Source organism: Cajanus cajan, chromosome 5 (genome assembly GCF_000230855.2).
Source record: "Cajanus cajan strain Asha chromosome 5, NIPB_CcT2T_4, whole genome shotgun sequence".
Taxonomy (NCBI): Eukaryota; Viridiplantae; Streptophyta; class Magnoliopsida; order Fabales; family Fabaceae; genus Cajanus; species Cajanus cajan.
Window position 1 is genome coordinate 51,335,585 of NC_138521.1, and position 9,959 is coordinate 51,345,543.

The 9,959-nt window shown below is 35.8% G+C and overlaps 1 protein-coding gene across 1 annotated transcript; it reads left to right on the forward strand.

Annotated features, from left to right (window-relative positions):
- The first annotated feature begins 986 nt into the window (after positions 1 to 986).
- Positions 987 to 4,792, forward strand: LOC109810553 (putative pectin methylesterase CGR2). Its single transcript, XM_020374036.3, has 7 exons — positions 987 to 1,156; positions 1,236 to 1,370; positions 1,473 to 1,512; positions 1,941 to 1,982; positions 3,104 to 3,478; positions 3,791 to 3,846; positions 4,515 to 4,792. Exons 2-7 carry the CDS (start codon positions 1,251 to 1,253, stop codon positions 4,665 to 4,667), a joined length of 786 nt encoding a protein of 261 aa, XP_020229625.1. The 5' UTR covers positions 987 to 1,156; positions 1,236 to 1,250; the 3' UTR covers positions 4,668 to 4,792.
- Positions 4,793 to 9,959: the final 5,167 nt, after the last annotated feature.

The window sequence follows — 9,959 nt, forward strand, 5'->3', positions numbered from 1 at the left end:
AATATAATTTATATATATTTAAAAGCATTTATTTATTAATTTTAATTATAAAAAAATTATGTACACTCAAAAGTATTTGCAAATAATAATTATTATTAAACCAAATCTCTTGATAAGTAGTTATAATGTATAAGGTTGGATTTAATGGTATTTACTTAACATTTCCAAACAGTGCCTTTATCATTTATCAAATAAATGAATATATAATAATAATAATAGAAATCGGAATTCTTAATAGAAACTAATATTAATATAAAAAAAAATAAATTATATTATATTATTTAGAAAAGAATATGTATTATATACATTTCTTTTGAATTTTAATTGCGATATTAAAAAATAGCTGATCAATTACTGGTATAATAAACTTTCATAAATCTTTACTTTTATGGTATACAAACAATTGTCTGATAAAAAAAATGTCTGATCAATTATTAGTAGGAATGTAATATTTAATTTAATTTACAAATTTACTTTTCAAAAAAAAAAATATAACATTAAAAGGAATTGAGAATTCTATTTCAAGTATTAATTGAAATTTTTTTACCACTTTGTACGGTTAACTTAGATATTAAAAAAAATTTCATACCAACATGTCCGTGCATCACACGGATAACACAATTAATATACTATTATATTAGAATAGTTAGATTGCATATATTTTTGTAATAAATTTATAAAATAGTATATTGTGAGGTAAAAAAGTAATCAATTAAATATATAAGTAGCATTTTTGAAATTTAATTTAATTTTTCTATCATACTAATTTTTTTTAATAAATTTAAATATATAAGAAAGTTTTTCCTATTATTTGACTGTTCAAAATTGTCAGTACTATCTCATATATATATATATATATTTTTTTTTTTCACTTTTAAGTAAATAATTATAATACATACATAAATCACTTTAAAACATATATAAAAAGAATGTGATTCATTGGGTAACCGACTTATTTTGATAGTATTTTATTATAACGCCGCGTTGTAGAATAGAAAGAGTGTAGTGCGCTTTGCCAGCCAGATATCTGTTGTTTAAGTTAGTGCTCTCGAATGTTATGTCATCACGTCATGTCTCATTTTTCATAGATTTCATTTAGATCTAACTCCATTGCTGAATGCGGTTATGTTATGTTATGTTATGAATGCGATCTAAGGTGCAGTGTATCTTCACTCTTCAATTTGGTTCCATTATTATTGCATCTAAAGGACATCGTGGTGATGTTTGTTTTTCAGGCACAATAAGAAGTTATGACAAGGAGACAAGCAGGTTCCACGAGACGTGGTGGTGGGATCTTTCCCCTTTCAGGAGTCTTCAATTCCAATTCCAAATCCAATTCTTCTCTATTATCCATATCCCTTGTCCTCTTGGTAATTTCACATCTGTTTCCTGTTATTTCATCAAATGGCTTGATCCTGCTTTTGTAATATGCTTATGATGTTATCAATTTCTAATTTTTTTCAAAATCTCAGGGGGCTTTGGTTCTCATCATTTTTGCTTTTAGTGGCTCAGGTAACTAGTTTTTATTGCTTATTCTCGTTAATGTCACGGTTTGTTTGTGGCCACTTTGTATATTCGTAAAAATGGGGGTGACAAACCAATGGACCAGTTTTTTTTTTTTTTTTTTTTTTATGTGAAATTAACAGCAAAATCCTATCTCTTAGTATTTTTTTAGTTTAATTTTGATACACTAGTAGCGAAATTTTGATACACTAATAAGAAATCACTATAGATATGGCTTTCAATTTTCAATTATATGATGATCCTTGATTGGATCATTTGGATGATAACGATATAAAAAATCTTGTACTGTCAATGTGTTCTAATTAAAGTCATCTTTGTATCCCATTTTTATGGATATACTAAACTAATTCTCAAATTTAGTAACTTATTGTATTTATGTTTATGAGCTGGTTAATCTTATATGTTCAAGTGAACAGGTCTATTCGGAGGAAAAAAGGGTGTGGTTAGCAGGCTTGAAGGTAAGAATGTCACCATGTCTTAATAATATTATTGGGACTGCTTTATGTAAAATTATTGGTTGTTTATTGGTGTTTTTGTTTTAAGAAGCCTTAAGGCTTGGTAAAAAGAATTAGCATTTCGTTGCAACAGAAAGTTAAGTGGAAGCATGCTAAATTGCTAATAAAAATCGGAACAAGTTCCATGCATCTGGAAACTATTTTAGGCAACAATTGCAAAATAATATGAGAATTAGCCATAGTTAAAGTTCCATGTTGTCAAATCAGAATGCAACAAGGGAACGTGGAAAGTTTTCAGGATATGAAGTTATGAATCCCATAAGCTGGGATCACTGGTTGCTAGAACAACTCCTCATCCTGTTTATTATAGAAACTGCTGTCATTTTTAGTACCCTTTTTTGGTTTCGTCATCCATATTTAGAATCCATTTACATAATGGGGAACTTGCCCCTGATTTTGGATTTTATATCAGTGTATATGATAGATAGTCTTCTGAGTATCTGTTAGCTTAGGTATGCCACATGGGGTGTTAGATGCAAGAATGCACTAGGTGCTTACAGAGCCCGTAACTTATTATAGCCTGTCTCGGTAGATTCGAGCTTGTTAGTTAGATGTCGGGCTAGATATAGCTATTGTAGTTTGCACCTAAAGTATACTGGTTGCTGCTATAGGAATATAGGGGCAACGCGTGCCTTGGTTATAATCAATATAAGTTGAGGTAACCTCCAAAACAATACTCACATAGAGGAGGTTTATAATCAGAGAGATAGATTATCATGAATATGGAGGATGACTAGAGGTTTATTAGAATTTAAAAAAAAAAAAAATCTGTATCTTATATTCAGAAGTTGGAATATATTTTTTCCTTTTAATTTGCAACATGCCCAATCATCTTGCATATTGAAAATTTTTCGGAACCATAAACTATGAAATAAAATGCCTTTTATTTTGATCATTTTCAAATGATGGCATCTTTTCTTTTTGCCTTTTTAAAGTTTTTTTTCCATCTCCCTATTATTTTTCTAACTAGGATGAACAAACTTGTCCTTTTACGTGCATTTCCTTGGAAAGGCATCCCTTAAACTTCTGTTATTAACAAATTTCAAAATTGTTTTATCTTTCAGGTGATTTTTCATGCACTTCTGAAGTTCCAAGTGCAATTCCTGTTTTGAAGGATGCATATGGTGGCAACTTGAAAAATATTTTGCACGTAGGCCCTGAGAGTTGTTCAGTGGTCTCCATATTGTTAAGAGAAGGGGAAACTGAAGCATGGGGTGTGGAGCCATATGACATAGAAGATGCTGATAGGAACTGCAAGTCTCTAGTGCAGAAAGGCATTGTACGTGTTGCAGATATAAAATTCCCATTACCATACAGGCCAAAGTCTTTTTCTCGTGTTATAGTGTCAGATACTTTGGATTACCTATCTCCTAAATATTTGAACAAAACTCTTCCTGAGCTTGCAAGGGTATCTGCTGATGGTATTATCATTTTCACAGGTACTTCATTTTGATTATGAAATAAATGTAACCTCTCAAACACTGAATGCCATTCAAGAGTATCATTGTTTTTATGTGTGTTGGATGTGCTATGTATTTCAATGATTTTAGCTATGAGTTTGGTACACCTTTAAAAATAGGGATCACATATTCAGGGATTAAGTTGTATTTGATATGTGAAATTGTCTGAAAAATTCATCTCCAAACTTTTTGTCCATTGCCAAACTGATTCTTGAATAGTATTTTTCTTGATGATGGTATTCCTATTGTACTCTGCCTTTCTGTAAGTTTGGTGCTTTCATGTCTTTTCAGGTTACCCAGGTCAACGGAGAGCTAAAATAGCACAATTATCCAAATTTGGCCGCCCGGTGAGTGGCATTCTCCAACTGGCTAACGCCTTTCCAGTACTCTTTGTTATTGATTGGACTAAAATTGCTTCTTTCACATGTTCTAATTTGCATTTCTTATTTTCATTGATTAAAATCCAATGCCTTCTGATCCATTTTGATTAGTTATTATGTGACATGGTGTTTCATGTTCAAAAATTGATTTTATCTACCAAAAAGTTTTGCTTTTCCTAATTCTTTTTTCTTTTAACAAGAAATTGTTCGGATATAACCTAATGATGAATTCCGTTTCCAAATTATCTCGAGAACACTGGCCATAAGATGATAAAAATGACTTTAGAACTTGGCAGTCAAGGACTGAAATAATGAAATATCATTTGGAACGTGTAAGATAATCAACAAGGCACATGCATAATTATCTTCTAATGACTAATGCTAAATGAGCTAACCAGAATAACCGTATAATAATCTCGGTTCTTTGTGATTTGTCTTCTTTAGATTAGAGCTCGATATAATATAATAGGTAACAATAGAAATGTTTTCAGAATTTGGACCTTTGATTGCCACTTTATAAGGCAACAAATCAACTCTATAGTCACGCCAATGCTCACCTGATAAATAATAGTAATACTGTTTTAGAAGACCATTTTCTTAGCCTCATTTGTAAACATTATGCTTTATCTGTGAAGGCTAAAATGCGGAGTCAATCTTGGTGGAAACAATTTTTCACTGATACAAGCTTAGAAGAAAATGAAGCTGCCATCAAGAAGTTTGAGCAAGCTGCCTCAAAGATGTCATACAAGCCAGCTTGCCAAATTTTCCACCTCAGTTCATACCATTGATAATTGGATATATTGAAATTAGATTAATTGATTATTCACCATATTCAGCATTTTGTATTTTTTGTAATCCTATAAAATATAAACATGTGAGTATATGTCATCAATCAGGCAATTTTGTTTTACCAGATATGGACAAGCTTTACAATATGTCTGCTTACTAAAAGAATACACAAAATTATAAGTAATTTAGATGAATATTCTTGGAGCTTAAAGTTAGAGGTGTGTTTTAACATTTGATCAAACTATAAAATATTGGAATAAAAAATGACTAACACTCGATTCCACCATTGTATCGTATGCCTCCTTTTATAAATTTGAATAGCTGATACAACATTGTGATGGGAAATGAACGCATGGATTAAGGACTTGATAAATGGGCTTGCCGACCGTTAAAGGGGAAGCAGAACCCAAGCCTTGTAGCCCAACTGAGTGGCCTGGAAAAGCTGCCTCACCAATGGATACTGGATAGTGAGGCTACTGTTAGGAAAATTACACTGATCTTCCCTGTAACTTCATATTTGAAAATGGAACAAATTAACTGTGGACTAATAGCACACACAAAATTGATAACGGAGTTCAGCCAACTCTGCCTACGTCTCCGGGCTGCTGCAGATATTTTATTGAAAAGGAAATATAAGGAGTGTTTACAAAATATACTCACAATTTCTCTCTAAATATTCACAACCCCTCACAACCCACAACCCAATTATACCCAAAAATTAAGAGTTTCTCTCTCAATTTTTCTATACTAACTCTCTAAGTGTTTATGGTTTCGTTGGGATCATCAATCAAAATGAATGGAGGGGCTTGCTATTTATAAGGAAAGATTGTAGTGTGAACGCTCCACATTTCGGTGCCTCCAATTTTGATTTCTGTTGCCAAATTCAATTTGATTTTTGCTTTCAGCTGCCAATTTTGATTTTGCTTTCTGCCAAGCCTCCAATTTTGACTTTTCAACAATCTCCCACTTGAAGACTGATTTCAATCTGTCTTCACACTTTGATCAATGCAGCATCCTTCTCTGGTCTGTTACTCTAGCAGGCCAACTGAAGTTGAGCACAACTTCAGTTTGTCAATGGTCACCACCTTTGTCAACATGTCTGCTGGGTTCCTTCTTCCAAAAATCTTCTTCAATGTTAACACCTCATCCTCTAGCAGAGATCTGATAAAGTGATAACGAATATCAATGTGTTTTGTCCTAGAGTGAAATGCTGATTTCTTTGCCAGATGTATTGCACTCTGACTATCACTATGCAAAACACTCCTCTCTTGAATGAATCCCAGCTCTGTTAACAATCCCTGAAGCCATATCAATTCTTTACCGGCTTCTGTTACTGCTACATACTCAGCTTCTGTAGTGGATAAAGCGACAATCTTTTGTACCTACGACATCCAACTAACAGCTGCAGTACCAACAGTAAAAATGTAACCGGTGGTACTTTTTCGGTGATCGACTTCACCTCCATAGTCTGCATCTACATATCCTTGCACCTTTATTTTACCTTTACCAAAGTGCAAACACCTTTCTGTGGTGCCTCGTAGATACCTCAGAATCCATTTAACTGCTTCCCAATGAGCTTTTCCTGGATTCGACATAAACCTGCTAACAACTCCCACTACATGGCCAATATCTGGCCTTGTACAGACCATTGCGTACATCAAACTTCCAATGGCTGAAGCATATGGAATTTTAGCCATAAAATATCTTTCTTCCTCCGTCTGAGGGGATTGATCCTTGGATAGGCAAAAATGACTAGCCAAAGGTGTACTAACTGGCTTGGCGTCGCCCATGTTAAATCTTTGCAAAACACGGTTGATGTACTCTGCTTGAGATAACTGCAAAATCCCTCTTTGCTTATCTCTAGTGATTTGCATTCCAAGAATCTTCTTTACAAGACCTAAGTCCTTCATGTCAAATTCTCTTGACAACCGCTGCTTCAAGCTTCTTATCTCATCCATATCTAAACCAGCTACTAACATATCATCAACATAAAGTAGAAAATGATATAACTGGACTTATATCTCTTGAAGTAGCAACAGTGGTCAGCATTGCACTTATGGAAGCCTTCTTTGTGCATGAAGCCATCAAACTTCTTGTACCACTGTCTTGGAGCTTGTTTCAGACCATACAAGCTCTTCTTCAATCTGCACACCATATTCTCTTTTCCTTTCTCTGAGAAGCCTTCTGGTTGGTGCATGTATATCTCCTCATCTAGATCTCCATGAAGAAATGCGGTCTTCACATCTAACTGCTCTAGGTAGAGCTCTTCACTAGCAACAATACTCAACACTGTTCTGATTGTATTGAGCTTCACAACTGGAGAAAAAATCTCTGTGTAGTCAATTCCTTTCTTTTGCTGGAATCCTTTGACGACTAATCGAGCTTTGTATCTTTTGGAACCATCATGCTCCTCTTTTACTCGATACACCCATTTGTTGTGAAGTTCTTTTTTATTTCTAGGTAACTCAGCTAGTTCCCATGTCTGATTGGAGATCAAAGACTTCATTTCGTCTTTCATGGCATGCTCCCACTTGTTGGCATCTATGGCCTGACATGCTTCATCATAATCTTCAGGCTCACCTCCATCAGTCAGCAATATATAGTTCATGTATCTCCTGTTAGGTACATGAGGCCGAGATGATCTCCTTACAGGAACTGAAGTTGAAGACTCTAGTGTGTTAGACTGTTGTTCACAACTTTGTTCTGTTGATTCCTCTGGTTGAGAAGTTTCAACTATAGGACTTTCTGGGACATCATCCACCTCTACATACACTGGCCAACTCTTTTCTGACTTGCTGGCATTAGTGCTATGTCTGTCCTTGTACATCACTTTCTCATTGAAGATTACATCTCTGTTGCGGATCATCTTTTTGTTTTCATCATCCCATAGGCGATAGCCAAACTCATCTTCACCATACCCAATGAGAGTGCACTTCTTCGATTTTGGATCAAGCTTATTTCTGCCTTGATCACTGATGTGCACATATGCTACGCAACCGAAAACTCTAAGATGTGTGAGTTTTACCTCCTTTCCGCTCCATACCTCTTCTGGTATTCTATACTCCAATGGTATCGATGGACCTCGGTTGATGAAGTATGCTGCTGTGTTGACTGCTTCTGCCCAAAACTGTTTCGGTAAGCCTAACTGCATACGCAAACTTCCGGCTCTCTCAGTCAACGTTCGGTTCATCTGCTCAGCTACACCATTGTGTTGCGGTGTACCAGGCACGTTTCTCTACATTCTAATTCCGTGCTCATAGCAGAACTTCTTGAATCCGGTGTCTTCATATTCACCACCATTGTCGGTTATGAGCTTTTTAATCTTCAATCCTGTCTCATTTTCAACCATGGCTTTCCATATCTTGAAAGTCTCAAATACATCTGACTTATGTTTTAGAAAGTATACCCATACTTTCCGAGAGTGATCATCAATAAAAGTCACGAAGTATTGCTTCCCACTGATGGATAAGACAATTGTTGGACCCCACACATCTGAGTGAACAAGCTCGAGTCTCTCCTTCTTTGGGCTTCTTCCACTTGTCTGAAAGTTGACTCTTTTCTGCTTTCCAAGTATACAGTCTTCACACATTTCAATTTCTACTGACTGAAGACCTGGTAATTTTCCCTTCGAGTGCATGATCTTCATCCTTTTCTCACTCATGGCCAAGTCTTTGGTGCCATAGACTGGGATTGTCATTTGCTGCAATTGCAATTAAATGATATGCTCCAGCTGTTTTGTAAAGAGTACCACTCTTTTTACCACGAGCAATCGTCATTGCACCCTTGGAAATCTTCCAATTATCACCATGGAAGGTTGTTGTGTAGCCTTCACTGGCCAACTGGCCTACTGAGATTAAGTTCTTCGTCAGGTCGGGAATATGTCTGACATTCTTCAATTCCCATACAGACCCTTTTAGCTTAATCTTCACTACACCTTTACCAACAATCTCACAAGATTGTTCATTACCAAGGTAGACTTTACCAAGGTTTTCGGGAACATAATTCTCAAAGAATTCTCTCTGCGAAGTAGCGTGGAAAGATGCTCCAGAGTCTAACACCCAAGACTCCTCCTTGCTCTCCAAAGAGCATATTAATGCATCATCTCTTTCTGAGGTGGAAGCAATATTTGCCTCTACTTTCGCCTCCTAATTCTTCGGTGCATTCTTGCACTAATTTTTAAAGTGTCCAGTCTGCCCACAGTTCCAACACTTGATAGTCTTTGAGTTGTTAGAATTACGATGATTTCTGGATTTGGACCTGTTATTCCTTGATTTTCCACGTCCATTTCCTATGGTTGGAGTCCTCCCTCTTGACTCTGTATGTAATACTGAAGAGGTTGAGGATTCACCCGACTCTCTCCGTCGGATCTCTTCACTGAGAACCAGATCACGAACATCATCTGATTTCAACTTATTGCTTCCCGATGAGCTACTCACAGCTGTGACAGTAGCATTCCAACTTTCTGGTAGAGAAGACAAAAGTATCAATGCTCGTACTTCATCGTCAAATTCAATTCCAACTGAACTCAACTGGGTTGTGACTATACTGAGTTCATTTAAATGTTGCGCTACTGATGCGCCTTCCGTCATCCGCAGGTTAAACAATCGCCTCATCAAGTGAACTTTGTTTGAAGCTGACGGCTTTTCATACATACTGGAAAGAGCCGTCATAAGACCCACCGTGGTCTTTTCCTTTGCAATATTGAAAGCAACATTACGAGATAATGTCAAGCGGATAACTCCAAGGGCTTGTCTGTCAAGAAGGACCCATTCATCATCCTTCATGCCCTCTGGTTTCTTTCCTTCGAGAGGTTGATGTAGCTTTTTCTGGTACAGATAATCTTCGATCTGCATCTTCCAAAAGCCAAAGTTCGTACCATCGAACTTTTCAATTTTCACCTTTTCTTCATCTACTGCCATTGCTCCCACTCAAATCTGACTTCTCGGATCGCTTCTGCGAACCAGGCTCTGATACCAGTTGTTAGGAAAATTACACTAATCTTCCCCGTAACTTCAGATTTTGAAAATGGAACAAATTAACTGTGGACTAATAGCACACACAAAATTGATAACGGAGTTCGGCCAACTCTACCTACGTCTCCGGGCTGCTGCAGATATTTTATTGAAAAGGAAATATAAGCAGTGTTTACAAAATATACTCACAATCTCTCTCTAAATACTCACAACCCCTCACAACCCACAACCCAATTATACCCAAAAATTAAGAGTTTCTCTCTCAATTTTTCTATACTAACTCTCTAAGTGTTTATGGTTTCGTTGGGATCATCAATC